General features: G+C 39.7%; 1 protein-coding gene across 2 annotated transcripts in view; it reads left to right on the top strand.

The window, feature by feature from the left end:
* Nucleotides 1-16,670, top strand: part of LOC144593458 (katanin p60 ATPase-containing subunit A1-like) — a 41,027-nt gene that overhangs the window by 14,164 nt on the left and 10,193 nt on the right. Inside the window, exons 3-8 of one of the 2 annotated variants that reach the window (XM_078399059.1) lie at nt 4,536-4,693; nt 7,378-7,552; nt 8,065-8,180; nt 8,284-8,389; nt 12,309-12,467; nt 15,011-15,137. In XM_078399059.1, the coding sequence (XP_078255185.1) occupies nt 4,536-4,693; nt 7,378-7,552; nt 8,065-8,180; nt 8,284-8,389; nt 12,309-12,467; nt 15,011-15,137 (841 nt within the window). The remainder of the gene's footprint in view (nt 1-4,535; nt 4,694-7,377; nt 7,553-8,064; nt 8,181-8,283; nt 8,390-12,308; nt 12,468-15,010; nt 15,138-16,670) is intronic. The other variant, XM_078399060.1, reaches the window with a different exon arrangement.

The following is a 16,670-nucleotide window of genomic DNA, read 5'->3' on the forward strand; positions in this document are numbered from 1 at the left end:
CAATTTTCTATCCATGTCAGTACCCTACCCCCAATACCATGTGCTCTAATCTTGCCCACTAATCTTCTATGTGGGACCTTATCAAAGGCTTCCTAAAAGTTCAGGTGCGCTACATCCACTGGCTCTCCCTTGTCCATTTTCCTAGTGACATCTTCAAAAAATTCCAGAAGATTAGTCGAGCATGATTTCCCCTTCATAAATCCATGCTGACTCGGAACGATCCTGTTACCGCAATCCAAGTATTCCGCAATTTCTTCTTTTAGAATTAACTCCAGCATCTTCCCCAACACTGATGTCAGGCTAATTAAGGATAATTTTTTTTAAAATATTTGCACTATAGTCATTTGTGGTTATTTCCATATATCCTGTTGGTTGAAGTTATTGGCTCTCAAATTCTAAGACAGCATCTTAGACATTTTTCCTGCATCTAAGCTAGCTGGGGTCTGGTATTTCATTAGATAACCACCAAATGCTGTCAATAATAAAATGGCGTGCTTTACATCCTCTTTCATCTGCTCTCCCATCCTCCAGTCATCTACCCTACCACCTTCCTGTCTTTTTTCCTCATCCATTGTTATCATTTATCTAAAACAAATGCAAAATAAGATATTGAACTACATTTTTAAAGATTTAATTCTACAAAATATTTAAATTATTCAAAAGAACAGAAGTCCTTTTAGGACCCCTTTATAGTTAAACTTTGCCACGTACGGCAAGAGTGATGACCAAGATCCCTTAACCAGATAATTTTGAGGTTATATGTTATACAGAGATACATAGACTAATGTGGGTCCCTTGAAGACAGTAACAGGTGAATTTGTTATGGGAAACAAGGAAATGGCAGACGAATGGCAAAAGAATACTTTTTACAACCCCAAAAAAGGATTATGTTTCCTACATCTAGCGTGTCCAATCCCTTAATTTTATATATTTCTACAAGATCCCCTCTCATCCTTCTAAATTATAGAATATAAGCCCAGTCGCTCCATTCTTTCATTATACGATTGGCCCGCCATCCCTGGAATTAACCTTATGAACCTATGCTGCACTCCCTCAATAGTAAGAATGGCCTTCCTCAAATTCGGAGACCAAAACTGCACACAATACTCCAGGTGTGGTCTCATCAGGGCCCTGTACAACTGCAGAAGGACCTCTTTGCTCCTATACTCAACTCCTCTCATTATAACGGCCAACATGCCATTAGCCTTTGTAACTGCATGCTTACTTTCAGTGACTGATGTACAAGGACACCCAGGTCTCATTGTACTTCCCCTTTTCCTAACCTAACGCCATTCAGATAATATTCTGCCGCCTTGTTCTTGCCACCAAAGTGGATAACCTCACATTTGTCCACATTATACTGCATCTGCCATGCTTTTGCCCACTCACCCAACCTCATCCAAGTCACCCTGCATCTCACAGCATCCTCTTCACAGTTCACACTGCCACCCAGCTTTGTCTCATCTGCAAATCGGCTGTTACTTTTAATTCCTTCATCTAAATCCTTAATGTATATTGTAAATAGCTGCAGTCCCAGCACCGAGCCTTGCGGCACCCCTCTAGTCACTGCCTGCCATTCTGAAAGGGACCAGTTAATCCCTACTCTTTGTTTCCTCTCTGCCAACCAATTTTCTATCCAGTAGTATAAGAAAATAACTGCAGATGCTGGTACAAATTGATTTATTCACAAAATGCTGGAGTAACTCAGCGGGTCAGCAATTTTCTATCCATGTCAATACCATACCCCCAATACCATGTGCTCTAATTTTGCCCACTAATCTTCTTTGTGGGACCTTGTCAAAGGCTTTCTGAAAGTCCAGGTGCACTACATCCACTGGCTCTCCCGTGTCCATTTTACTGGTCACATCCTCAAATAATTCCACAAGATTAGTCAAGCATGATTTCCCCTTCGTAAATTCATCCTGACATGGACCGATCCTGTTACTGTTATCCAAATGTGCCGCTTTTACATCTTTAATAATCAACTCCAGCATCCTCCCCACCACCAATGTCAGGCTAACTGGTCTATAATTCCCTACTTTCTCTCTCCCTCCTTAAAAAGTGGGAGAACATTAGCTACCTTTCAATTCACAGGAACTGATCCAGAATTTATAGAACATTGGAAAATGATCACCAATATGTCCATGATTTCTGGAGCCACTGCCTTGAGTACCCTGGGATGCAGACCATCAGTCCCTGGGGATTTATCAGCCTTCAATCCCATCAGTCTACCCAAAACCATTTCCTAACTAATGTGAATTTTATGTCGTTTCTCCGTCACCCTTGGTCCTCTGTCCCCGAGTACATCTGGGAGATTGTTTGTGTCTTCCTTAGTGAAGACAGAATCAAAGTACCTATGTTTCAACTCGTCTGCCATTTCTTTGTTCCCCATAATAAATTCACCTGTTTTTGCTGTTATCTGTTATCTAATTTTTTCCTCTTCACAAACCTAAAGAAGCTTTTACTATCCTCTTTTATATTCTTGGCTAGCTTACCTTCATACTTCATCTTTTCTCCCCCGTATTGCCTTTTTAGTTGCCTTCTGTTGATCTTTAAAGGTTTCCCAATCTTTTGGCTTCCCGCTCATCTTTACTATGTTATACGTCTTTTTTCTTTTTATACTGTCCTTGACTTCCCTTGTCAGCCACGGATGCCTCTTACTCCCCTTAGAATCTTTCTTCCTCTTTGGAATGAAATGATCCTGCATCTTTTGGATTATTCCCAGAAATACCTGCATTGCTGTTCTACCGTCATCCATGCTCGGATCCCTTTCCAGTCAACTTTGGCCAGGTCCTCCCTCATGCCTCCATTGTTCAACTGCAATACTGAGATTTTACCTTCTCCCCCTCAAATTGCAGATTAAAACTTATCATATTATTGTCACTACCTCCTAATGGTTCCTTTACCTTGAGTTCCCTTAACAAATCCGGTTCATTACACAACCCTAACTCCAGAATTGCCTTCTCCCTGGTAGGCTCCAGTACAAGCTGCTCTAAGAATCCATCTCGGAGGCACTCTATAAACTCCCTTTCTTGGAGTCCAGTACCAACCTGATTTTCCCAGTCTACCTGCACATTTAAATCTCCCATAATCACCGTAGCATTACCTTTGCTACATGCCAATTTTAACTCCTGATGCAACTTGAACCCTATATCCAGGCTACTGTTTGGGGGGCCTGTAGATAACTCCCATTAGTGTCTTCTTACCTTTACAATTTCTCAGTTCTATCCACAATGACTCTACATCTTCTGATTCTATGTCGTCCCTCGCAAGAGACTGAATTTCATTCCTTACCAACAGAGCCACCCCACCCCCTCTGCCCACATGTCTGTCTTTTTGATTGGACATGTACCCCAGAATATTCAGTTCCCAGCTCTGATCCTCTTGCAGCCATGTCTCTGTAATTCCCACAACATCATACTTACCAATTTCTAACTAAGCCTCAAACTCATCCACTTTATTTCTTGTACTTCGTGCATTCATACAGAACACTCTTAATTCGGTATTCACCTCCCCTCTCCTATTTCCTATTTCTCTTGACCTTACTCTCTTATCCCTTCTTGAACTTTCTGTCCCATTAATTCGGGTGTCTATCGCAACTTTTCCTGTACTCTCTTCCCCTTTAACTCCATCCTTATACTCCCAATTTGTCAACCCCTCACCTCCGCTATTTAATTTATACCACCCATGTATACCTATACACAAATGTTATTGATGCCCCTATCACTATTGCAAATCGCTATTCTATTTTGAAATCAGTCATGGATTCCTAACACAGCCGATATTTGCTGTGTACAATTTATGCCATGTTCCTTGTTAACTTGTCATGACTGATGGTCCAGACTGATGATTTTGATGCAAACAACTGTACAAATAAATCCAGCTTTATTCGTAAACTGTTGTCTTGTGCAGTTTAAACAATCCTTCAAGCAGGTCTTTTCCCTGCTGTATGGCTCTATGACCATGATTAAAGGGGCAGGGGGTTCTGAATTTATCAAATTCATTATCATGTCCTAAGGACCCAGATGGAAGATGAGATGCTGTCATGATTAACAAATTGCCTTCAAAATGTAACGGTTCTTACTTTAATTTTGTTCTAATTTTTTTTGCATTTCAGAAGATAACATAAGAAATAGAAACAGAATTTGGCATTCAGCTCCTGATACCTGCTCCACTATTCAATAAAATTATAGCTAATCTTTTACCAAAGTGCTCCTTTCCTGCACCAGTGTCATGTTTTGTCCTTCCCTCAAATTCTAAAAGTTGATGGTGGTGAGGAAAAGTAACTGATGTTTTGTAATGTGATTCCACTAATATGAATGAATTCTATCTATTTTTGTAAGTGGCATTAAGCGCAAAGCCTCGTCTTTGCACTGTGTTTTGTCATGGCCTTCGGGACGTTACTAAATGTTTCACATTAAGAGACTTGCTTTTCAACGTACAACATTTCACAATTGGTAAATGTGATAATTGACCTATATGTTTAATGTCAATTCCTTAACTGAATCATTCCTATGTTTTTTTTGTCCCCGTAGATATGGCAAGAGATAAATGAAGAATGTCAGCACGTCAAAGAGATTATAGCAACGTTAGATGGGTTTAAGAATAACAATTCTCCTTTGCAGGCTGTTCGGCCTGAAGGCCCAGCACATGATTTTGACGTCTGGTCATTGCCTGTGCCGGCAGAGCGCAAGTAAGTGATGATATTTTGTATCTTCTGGCCAAGAGTCCACAGTCTGTAACAATAACTGTTTCTCTTGCCACAGATGCTGCCTGGCCTGATGACCGATTACAGCATTTTCTTTTCTTATTTCAGATTTTCAGCATCTGTAGATTTTGATTGTCATATCGTATATGTTCTGATGATCTCAAAATTTGGTGTGAAGGATTCTCTATAACTTAAGTTTTAGCTGCGAAGTATGTATTGAAATAATAATTATTTGATTCAAATTCAAGCATAGAATTACAAGATCCTTTTTGTGTGGATGGGGAAAGAAAGATCAAAATACAGTTTTACTATCATCCCTAGAATTACAAAGAGAGTTGAGTGTGGATAAATGAAGTTAAGACCTCGTGAACTCAAACAAAATCCTAGTTTAAATGTTAGCTGTTAAAGATAGACATTGTATATTAAGAATGTATTCAGTAATTCCATAAATACTTGCCAGGGTAGGGGGTTCTAAATTTGTCAAATATTAACCTGCATTTATAATTGTAAATCAATAGACATTAGACAACAGGTGCAGGAGTAGGCCATTCGGCCCTTCGAGCCAGCACCGCCATTCAATGTGATCATGGCTGATCATTCACAATCAGTACCCCATTCCTGCCCTCTCCCCATACCCCCTGACTCCACTATCATTAAGAGCTCTATCTAGCTCTCTCTTGAAAGCATCCAGAGAATTGGCCTCCACTGCCTTCTGAGGCAGAGAATTACACAGATTTACAACTCTCTGGGTAAAAAGGTTTTTCCTCATCTCCGTTCTAAATTGCCTACCCCTTATTCTTAAAATATGGCCCCTGGTTCTGGACTCCCCCAACATTGGGAACATGTTTCCTGCCGCTAGCGTGTCCAATCCCTTAATAATCTTATATGTTTCAATAAGATCCCCTCTCATTCCAGTGTATACAAATCAGTTTTGAATGAAATTATGGAAACAGCTCTCACCTATATCTTGTCATTTGAAGATTTCTACAAGCGCACTGTGATGACATATTACATGACTTCTCGAATAAATACCCATCAGCATATTCCACCAGTGTGCGCCATTTTGTTGGTCATCCTCCTCTTTCACCTTGAGCCAGAAGGTGACTTTTGACCCAGAAGGTGACTCCGATTGAGTTTTGTGGGTTCCAGAATGACCGATGATATCAATGTGAGAACCACAAACTCCCTTGGTGTTCTCAATACCATTCGGAAGCTGCTTCTTCACTATAGGCAGATGTGGGCCAGAAATTCCCATGAATATGAAGATGTTGTTCATCAAGGAGGCTTTGACCATGTGGTAATCTGACAAGAGCATGGAATAGAGTGTCTGTCTTGGGTATCTCATAGGTGACATGCTAACAACATAAGTTGCTCAACATGACTGACCAAGTATAACTAGGGCCTTCATGCTCCAGATGTTGGCCTAAAAGAGACGACTGATGCTGTTTTGCTTATTCCAGTGAATTTGGAGAATTTTGCAGAAAAAACATTGGTGGTATCATTCCAGTACCTTAAGTGCATGTTGTATGTAATCTGAAGCACATCGGAGGCAGAGATCACTTCTGCCTAGTATACCTTAAATTTTGTGCCAGTTCTGAGAATTGGATCTTCAAATATCAATTTCCTCAATGAACCAAAGATACATGGATGATGAATATCATCAGCAGTGTCTGTCTTCACTGAAAGATGGCTCTCAAGGGGGAGTGCTCCATGTTTTCCATGGTCTCATCATGACACTTTATTGTTACTGGGCAGTGTAAATGTACAGCAGGAACATGTTGGTAGAATTTTTTTGTGTTCTGAATATTGATTATAAGACCCATTCACTCGCATGCTTCAACAAACAAATTGATGTGGGCATGAATCTTCATGCACAAATGGATGCACAAATGCAACCGTTGCCTCTGTGCTGCAGTTCGTTTACTGATCTTTGCTCAAGTTTGGTTATGGATTGAAGATTGAATGGCTTCCCATAAAATCTGAAGATTCAATCTCATGGATGATCTATTGGACATGTGATTCAGCACTGCACCGATAAAAGAGAGACAAGCTCAACTGATAATTACTTGCTGTCAGTTAAGGGAAAAAATATTTCCCTAGATCTCCACAATTACAGCTACTGGAATCATAATGTGAATTCCTTGGATCCAGAGGCACAATGCACATGATCTTCACTGCGTGACAACTCCACATGAAATGTGGATAGCAGCACCAATCACTGTACTTGGCCTTGTTTTTGCATCTTTTGTCTTTGACTTCATCAGCCAGGAGGAACAGCGGAGCAACTACTCAAATTCATCTCCATCTATATTGGCTTAATGATTGCAAGCAATCCTAGTCAATGGTTTTATCACCGAGCCAGTCTATGTGAAGACTGGTGTTGAATAAGACTGGGTCAATGCCCTATTAGTTAATTTAACCCTACCTGCTGCAATTTGATATTTGACATAAGGAGCACTAAACAATATTGTTTTAGGAAAGCATTGGGCTTTATGCAATCCATTTAAAGGGATAGACTTCAAAAACCAAAATTAAATCTTTCAATATTTAAAATAAGATGATTGGAGCAAAGAACAAATAACTGATTTTTGTGGTTAAGGTTTATTGATATTGAAGTGTAGGAATATTGGCTGACATAACTAAATGGATTTATATTTCTGTCAACATAGACCATCGCCACACCCAAGAAAACGACAATCCACTCCATGCAATGACCTTAGAGCTCCTCAGAAAGATCGTCTAGGTGCTCCAGTTAAAGGTTCTACCCGTCCAGCATCTCGACAAGGAAACAATGACAAAGCCAAAGTAAACAAAGCCAAGGAAAAGAAAGGCAAGGAGGACAAGGTAAATTATTTTAACAATAAACTACAAAAGCAGTGCTAAAACATCAGGAAATAATGGAATTATAGTTGTAAAGAAGGGTTTTAATCTAGTATTTTTTAATGTTCAGTGGAAGTTTCTCTCATTGAAATGTCCATTATGCAATAAGAATCGTTGTAACCTTTGTTAATACTTTGTACTTTTTCTCTGTTTTCAGTGGAGAGTTGAGTTATATTGTCTCGGTTTCACAGTGTGTAGTAGTGACTTATGGAAAGTCGCATGTTATCAAGACTTGCAAAAGCAAAAGGATTTTAGTGCATGTGCTTTATTCTTCAAACACCATCTGTCCTATTGCACACTTTTTACTTTTTTACTTAGATTTTTCTTTTAAGGAAAGTATAAACTGGAACATATTCCCAGTCATGTGTGGTATGCATATCGCTCTAGATTTTTATTTTAGTAGATTGTCACAATATAAAGGAATGTAAGAGTTTTTGAATTTTAAGTAGTAATATTTTTAATCTATATCTTGGTAGATTAAACAAACTGATGCCTCAGATGAGCCAAAAAAATTTGATGGGTCTGGAAATGACCGGGATTTAGTAGAAGCTTTAGAGAGAGATATAATATCACAAAATCCAAATGTTCGATGGTGAGTAAAATCATTGATGTCTGTATCTATTGAAAACAAATAACAGTCTTTGTAGGAATTGAAACATAATTCAACAAGTAACACAACCCAAATTGTTTTTCAGGGATGATATAGCAGATCTGGCAGTAGCAAAAAAATTGCTGGAAGAAGCAGTAGTTCTGCCTATGTGGATGCCTGACTTCTTTAAGGGAATCAGACGCCCTTGGAAAGTAAGATAATATTCTGTATCTCTTTGTCAAAGGCTATTAAGTCAAATATATATATTTGGGTATATATATTTGCCCTTTGCATATTCATCTTTAGCATGTTGTTAAATGATTTGATAAGGGAACTCGAGGTAAAAGTGCCATTAGAAGGCAGTGATCATAATATGATAAGTTTTAATCTACAAATTGAGAGGGAGAAGGGAAGATCGGAAGTGTCAGTATTAAAGTATAACAAAGGGGATTACAGAGGCATGAGCCAGGAGCTGGCCAGATTTGACTGGAAGGAGGCCCTAGCAGGGAAGACGGTGGAACAGCAATGGCAGGTATTCCTGGGAATAATGCAGAAGTTGCAGGATCAATTCATCCCAAAGAGGAGGAAAGATTCTAAGGGGAGTAAGAGGCACCCGTGGCTGACAAAGGAAGTCAAGGACAGCATAAAAATAAAAGAGATGTATAACATAGCAAAGAAGAGCGGGAAGCCAGAGGTTGGGACTCTTTTAAAGAGCAACAGAAGATAACTAAAAAGGCAAATCGGGGAGAAAAGATGAGGTACGAAGGTAAGCTAGCCAATAATATAAAAGAAGATAGTAAAAACTTATTTAGGTATGTGAAGAGGAAAAAAATAGTTAAGGCAAATGTAGGTCCCTTGAAGACAGAAGCAGGGGAATTTATTATGGGAAACAAGGAAATGGCAGACGAGTTGAACTGGTACTTTGGATCTGTCTTCACTAAGGAAGATACAAACAATCTCCCAGATGTTCTAGTAGCCAGAGATCCTAGGGTGACAGAGGAACGGAAGGAAATTCACATTAGGCAGTAAATGGTTTTGGGTAGACTGATGGGACTGAAGGCTGATAAATCCCCAGGGCCTGATGGTCTGCATCCCAGGGTACTCAAGGAGGTGGCACTAGAAATCGTGGACGCATTGGTGATCATTTTCCAATGTTCTATAGATTCAGGATCAGTTCCTGTGGATTGGAGGGTAGCTAATGTTATCTCACTTTTTAAGAAAGGAGGGAAGAGAGAAAACAGGAAATTATAGACCAGTTAGTCTGACATCGGTGGTGGGGAAGATGCTGGAATCAATTATAAAAGACGAGATTGCGTTAGCAGTAACAGGATCGTTCCGAGTCAGCATGGATTTACGAAGAGGAAATCATGCTTGACTACTGGAATTTTTTGAGGATGTAACTAAGAAAATGGACGGGGAGAGCCAGTGGATGTAGTGTACCAGAAAGCCTTCGACAAGGTCCTACATAGGAGATTAGTGGGCAAAATTAGAGCACATGGTATTGGGAGTAGGGTACTGACATGGATAGAAAATTGGTTGGCAGACAGAAAGCAAAGAGTGGGGATAAATGGGTCCCTTTCAGAATGGCAGGCAGTGACTAGTGGGGTACCGCAAGGCTCAGTGCTGGGACCGCAGCTATTTACAATATACATTAATGACTTGGATGAAGGGATTAAAAGTAACATTAGCAAATTTGCAGATGACACAAAGTTGGGTGGCAGTGTGAACTGTGAGGAAGATGCTATGAGGTTGCAGGGTGACTTGGACAAGTTGTGTAAGTGGGCGGATGTATGACAGATGCAGTTTATTGTGGATAAGTGTGAGGTTATCCACTTTGGTGGTAAGAATAGGAAGGCAGATTATTATCTGAATGGTGTCAAGTTAGGAAAAGGGGACGTACAATGAGATCTGGGTGTCCTAGTGCATTAGTCACTGAAAGGAAGCATGCAGGTACAGCAGGCAGTGAAGAAATCCAATGTTGGCCTTCATCACAAGAGGAGTTAAGTATAGGAGCAAAGAGGTCCTTCTGCAGTTGTACAGGGCCCTGGTGAGACCGCACCTGGAGTACTGTGTGCAGTTGTGGTCTCCAAATTTGAGGAAGGATATTCTTGCTATTGAGGGCGTGCAGCATAGGTTTACTAGGTTAATTCCCGGAATGGCGGGACTATCATATGTTGAAAAACTGGAGCGACTGGGCTTGTATACACTGGAATTAAGAAGGATGAGAGGAGATCTTATTGAAGCATATAAGATTATTGAGGGGTTGGACACGTTAGAGGCAGGAAACATGTTCCCAATGTTGGGGGCCATTTAGAACGGAGATGAGGAAGAAAAAAATTCAGTCAGAGAGTTGTAAATCTGTGGAATTCTCTGCCTCAGAAGGCAGTGGAGGCCAATTCTCTGAATGCTTTCAAGAGAGAGCTAGATAGAGCTCTTAAGGATAGCGGAGTCAAGGGGTATGGGGAGAAGGCTGGAACGGGGTACTGATTGAGAATGATCAGCCATGATCACATTGAATGGTGGTGCTAGCTCGAAGGGCCGAATGGCCTCCTCCTGCACCTATTGTCTATTGAATCCTTATAAGAGCTGACTGTACAAAACCATACATAGCATATGTGTCATTACAAAGGAATACAGAGAATTGACTTGAACTAATATATCTATAAAATATTTAAAGAATCTATTCTTAATCTAAGGGATGGCACAGTGGCGCAGCTGCTACCTTGGCACCAAAGACCCGGGTTTGAACCTACCTTTGGTGCTGTTTGTGTGGAGTTTGCGTGTTCTCCCTGTGACTGCGTGGGCTTCCTCTGATATCTTTGGGATATCATCCAATATCCCAAAGATGTGTGGGTTTGTGGCTTAATTGGCCTCTATAAATTGTCCCTTGTGCATAAGGAGTGGATGCAAAAGTGGGATTACATTGTACTGGTGTGTGGTGGTGGTTTCTTAGACCTTATCCCCTAAAATTCCTTCCATGGATCACTTCTGTCAAAATCCATTTAATGTATTCTACGTATCTCCATTCATCAGAAATGCTGGCAATTGGAACTAGTATAGATTCTGAAGTGTTTTTCTTTTTCCTTCATCATGGCTTTCTCCCCACCATGGTTGACTTTCCATTGCTACTGCTCTATTTACCCCAACTTCAGTTCCTCGGCTTCTCCTAGCCAAAACAAGTATAGGGATCCTCTTGTCCTTTCCATTGTGCGGTATGCCCCAATCACTCTGTGAATCATTTAAGAACAATAGAAACAGATTTATTTTTTAAATTAATTTCAAAATTATTTAATAATTTAATGAATAATGGGTTCCAATTTGCCATTTATTAGCTTGCGGGTTGTGAATGGGGAAAGTTCAAAAGTCTAGACTATCGGCTGAAAAATAGTATGAATATTCAATTCTCCAGTTTTATTCAATTCTCCCCTTCTCCTCTTTCTTTCCCCTTCCTCTCTCTTCCCTGTACCCCACCTGGATTTGTGCCCATTTCATTCCTTCCCCCTCCCTACCCTTCCACCCATATTCCTTCCTCTGGCTTTACAATTCACACCTCTTCTCACACATTTTGTCTTGTCTTCTCTGGTTTTTGTCCAACCATCTACCAATCAACCCCCCCACACCACCCTCCTCACCTGTATCTATCTCTCTTGCCAGACTTTGTCCTGCCTTCCTCTCATTTACAGCTTTCTCCTCCACATCGCTATCAGTCTGAAGAAGGGTCTGGGCCAAAAGGTCACCTAACTATGTTCTCCAGAGATGCTGCTTCACTCACTGAGTTACTCGGGCACTTTGTTGGGGGTTTTTTTGCTGAAGAAATCTGTTGAATATTATGCTTTGTGCCTAATTTCAACTGGTAATACTGCCCATCTGCTTCCCATGGGGTGATTTTAATTGTTGACAGTCCCTGACAGAATCAAATGCACAAGCAACTTATGGATAAATTAAAATTCAACAAACCTTGTTGTGCCAAACTAAACTGCCTGGATCCTATCAACTTAATTTATTCTATCTTATGTTTAGACCTTTGAATTTGTAATTTCCTGTATTGCATCTCTTTTGTAGTGCAAGGATGCATTGACATTTCTATAATCATGTAGAGTTTGAGAATATGTTCACTTGCTTATAATTCAGGGAGTTCTGATGGTTGGCCCCCCAGGAACTGGAAAGACAATGTTGGCTAAAGCTGTTGCGACAGAATGCGGAACAACATTTTTCAACATTTCTTCTTCAACACTTACGTCCAAATATAGGGGAGAGTCAGAGAAACTGGTTCGCCTTCTGTTTGAAATGGTAGGTATGGAGAAATAATATGTAATCTTAAAGCTTTAAAGCTGTTAAAGTAGTTGCAAGTTGATAATTAAATCACCTTGACAGTTCGTGCTATGTCATAAGTGATAGGAGCAGAATTATGCCATTTGGCTCATCAAGTCTACTCTGTCATTCAATCGTGGCTGATCTATATCTCTCCTAACGCATTCTCCTGCCTTCTCCCGATAACCCCCGACACCCGTACTAATCAAGAATCTATCTATCTCTACCTTAAAATATCCATTGACGACATCCACAGCCTTCTGTGGCAAAGAATTCCACAGATCCACCACCCTCTGATTAAAGGAATTCCTCCTTATCTCCTTTCTTAAGGCTTTCTTATCTCCTTTCATTCTAAGGCTATGACCTCTGGTCCTAGACATTAGAAATTAAATCATTCAACTGAACGTGACTGATATAGTACAGAGTAGGGGGAATTCAAGTGAGGTAGAGCTGAGTTACAAAGAAATTAACCACACCCAGTAGATACAGTATACTAAGCATTGTATGCGAAGATAGAGATAAAGACAGCTAGTGTATTTAACAAGGTAGCTTGGCAATGGAAGTTGTGCAGAAGAGGGAGCGGAAGCATAATATGGTAGTTGTAAGGAATTTAATAATTAGAGGGTTTGTAAACAGGGTTAAGAAGTCGACATGGTATGCTGCCCACCTGATACGATGAGGAACATCCTAAATAGTTTGAAAGGATTTTGAAAGGGAGAGTATCCAGTTAAAACCGCACATATTGAACCTAACGTAGGGCTGAATTTTCAAGAGATTTTGTTCAGCGAGTACCTGACTTCTTTCATGACAAGGAGGAGGCTGAGCTAGATTATTCACTTGAATCTTTAGGTTAAAGGAAATTGATTCAACCAACTTTGACATTTGTCTCTGACAGTGTTGTCATACCTCAATTTTCTGGAAAACTATGACAGTTGGCAAAGTCCTATTCTGGTCTTTGGTGACTGTAAAAATGGGAATATCTAGTCTTTATATGCACTATTAGAATCAAAGTAAATAATTTAGAAAAATAATTAATAGTTAGAATTTCTGAGTCAGTCAATAAGTCTAAAACTCCCAGACTTCTGTTAAGTGGTTATGTGACAGCGGTTCTTTGCATTAGCCAGGGAAACCAAACCTATTAATGGTTAAAGTGAATAAGCAGTGACTAATAACTGCATTGCAGGTAAGTAAATTCAAAGATATATGTGTCAGACATAAAGTTTAAAACAGGATATTTGCTAAATGGTGGAAAAACTGGAAACATGCAAGGTCCACAGACACATACAGTGTGTGTGAGTGCAGTCCATACATGTAATGGACTGCACAAAAGTAATTATTTTGCACTTCAGGTATAAAAAACATTGCAGATACTAGAAGTGTGTAAACAAAAAATGCTGAGGATTCTCAGGAGGTCTGGCAGTGCCAAGGATAGATAGTATTGGATGGAAAATTAAAATCATATAGGCACCTGGTAACTCAGAGTCACCGTTGTAGACTGAATGAAAATGCAGAGACATTGTGAATGCTCTGTTTTCCCCCACAATAGGCCTTGAATTGAAATAAACACACTTAGCCCATCAGCTTTGCCATAATTCCTTCGCCTCTCCCTGCTTGTCCTTTGAGACTTACTGACCCTAACTTCTACCTCCTAATGGTTGACGGAGATGGGAAACTGAACCAGGGAATCACGAATAGAATGGTCACTTCAGAACGCTAAAAGGGGAAGGGAGAATGTATTGGGGGAGGAAGCATATTAAAAATTATGGCGAGGTGGGAGTGCTTGTTTTGGCTGAGAAAAGAAGGGGAACTGAAATTGGGGTAAACAGGGCAGTAGCAGTGCCAAGTCAACCATGGTGGGAAGGAAGCCATGATTAAGGAAAAAGAAAGGCATTTCAGAAGCATGGAGGGAAAAGTCACCTTCCATACAAATTGAATGGAACCAGAGAGGCTGCAAGAATGAAATTAAGTCTTTGCACATAGCAATATGGGAAGAAGTGTGGTCAGGATTAGTGTGGTAGTCTATGGACAATAGCATATATTGTTTGCTGGCCTATCCTCTGAGATGGAGATATAGAAGTTAGGAAAAGGAAAGGAAATGATATGGGCTTGTGAGAGTGAGACCAGAATGGAAATTACCAATTACCAAATGAAACTTTCAGATTCTGTGTGAATGCAGCTTACAGGATGAAAATAGTCTCTGCTGTACTCCGAAATAACAATAAATTTCAGTTTCAGCAGAGGCTAACTCAACGGAAAAATAAAGAAATGGTTGTGCAACAGCTCGACTGAAAATATTGGAAGTGGGTGAATCTTTTGGATTATTCTAGAGATATCAGTGATATAATGGGAAGATGATTTCTAAAAAGTTAAGTTACCGGCTTTTACTATCCTTAAAAAAACCTCTTTCAAATTGACTGTATAGTGTTTCCATTGCTGAAGAAAACAATAGAAAAGTTGTCATGAAAATGTTGGAAATGATGCTGAGACATCACTTGGTAATACATTCCTGTTTTTGTTTTTAGGCCAGATTTTATGCCCCAACAACCATTTTCATTGATGAAGTTGACTCAATTTGCAGTCGTAGAGGAACTGCTGAAGAACATGAAGCGAGCAGAAGAGTGAAAGCAGAACTCCTCGTTCAGATGGATGGTAAATTTTCATTTTCTTTCCTTTGTAACTCATGGGACCTTGCTCAAATAATCATTCTTTATATGAGCCAAGGTTAACTACCTATTTAATTGTGCAGAACTTGGTTACAAGCTTTAATGTGTGATTATTCAATACCCACTGTACCACACTTCCCAAAGAAGCTTCACATTAGCAGTAAGATTTGTAAAGACCAATTGAGGTTTTGTTTGTTTTATTTTTCTTTGGCTCAATTGTACTCTGGCTACATAAATAAAAGAAGGAAATTATGGAAATACTGAGTATGTCATGCAGTATCTGTGGCAAGAGATACAGAGTTAAAGTTTCAGGCCAATGCTCTTTCGTTGGAACCAACTGCTGCCAAGCCAAAACACAAAATTGGCATGCAATCTGCAACCACCTTTAACAGTACTGTTCAGTAATGCGAAAATAGAAAAAAACTACAGATGGTGGAAATACTCAGCAGGTCAGGCAAAACCAGTGCAAAGAGAAACAGTTATTGAGTTTTACAATGTAGGCATTTCTGGAGGAGAGGAGTTTTAACTTTATAGTTGGCGTTCCTGGACACAGGTATTATTAACTGTTTCTCTTTCCACAGATGCTGTGTGACCCATTGAGGGTTTCCAACATTTTCTGTTCATTACTGTTCCTTTTCAATTGGAAGAACTCTTGTGTGTCTGAATGAAACAAGTTTCTGACATTTGCCATTTCTTTTTGAAATTTGTGTATTTGGTAAATATTCAGAACAATGCCTTTTAATGGTTTTACTCATCAGTGGATGTTTATTTGCATATATCAGGAGTTTGGTTTTATGGCCTTTTTATCCAGTTTCCTTTGCTGTGAGCATTGGTGGCAAGGATTGCATTTAGTAGCATTCCAATGTGTCATTGAGAAAGTGGTGATGAGCCAGCTTTTTAAACCACTGCAGTTCTATTGGTACAGTATTTTTGGAGAGAAATTACAGGATTTAGCTACTGACAATGAAGAAACTGATATATTTCCAGGCCAGGGTGATCTGTGAAATGGAAGGGAATCTGAAGGTGGTGGTTTTCCTGTGCATCTTTATGTGAGTAGATTTGCTATCCAAGAAATGGCAGTGTAGTTTATGAATGGTATGTGCTATGGTGTGCAGGTGCTAAAGGGAATAAAATATTGAAAAGCTGTGAACGGGATGAGATCTTAGAAAATAATCAACTAACCCGCAAACTATTTTGCATTGCACTACGCTCTTAATCCCATTTAATAATTAACCCACTTAAAAGAAGATTTACAGTTTCTGAATATGCATTGGACAAATGTCATTGCAACTGCTAGGGATGATTTATTTTTAGCTTTTCATTTGAGTGCTAAATATTGTAGCTCACTTTGCAATTCCTTTTAAAATTTCTACTTTGAAATTCAGTGTCAGCACAGAAGCTGTGGAATTCTCTGCCACAGAGGGCACTGGAGGCCAAATCACTGGATGAATTTAAGAGAGAGTTAGATAGAGCTCTGGGGGCTAGTGGAATCAAGGGATATGGGGAGAAGTTGGGCACA

The sequence above is a fragment of the Rhinoraja longicauda genome, chromosome 5 (assembly GCF_053455715.1).
Source record: "Rhinoraja longicauda isolate Sanriku21f chromosome 5, sRhiLon1.1, whole genome shotgun sequence".
NCBI classification, from domain to species: domain Eukaryota; kingdom Metazoa; phylum Chordata; class Chondrichthyes; order Rajiformes; family Arhynchobatidae; genus Rhinoraja; species Rhinoraja longicauda.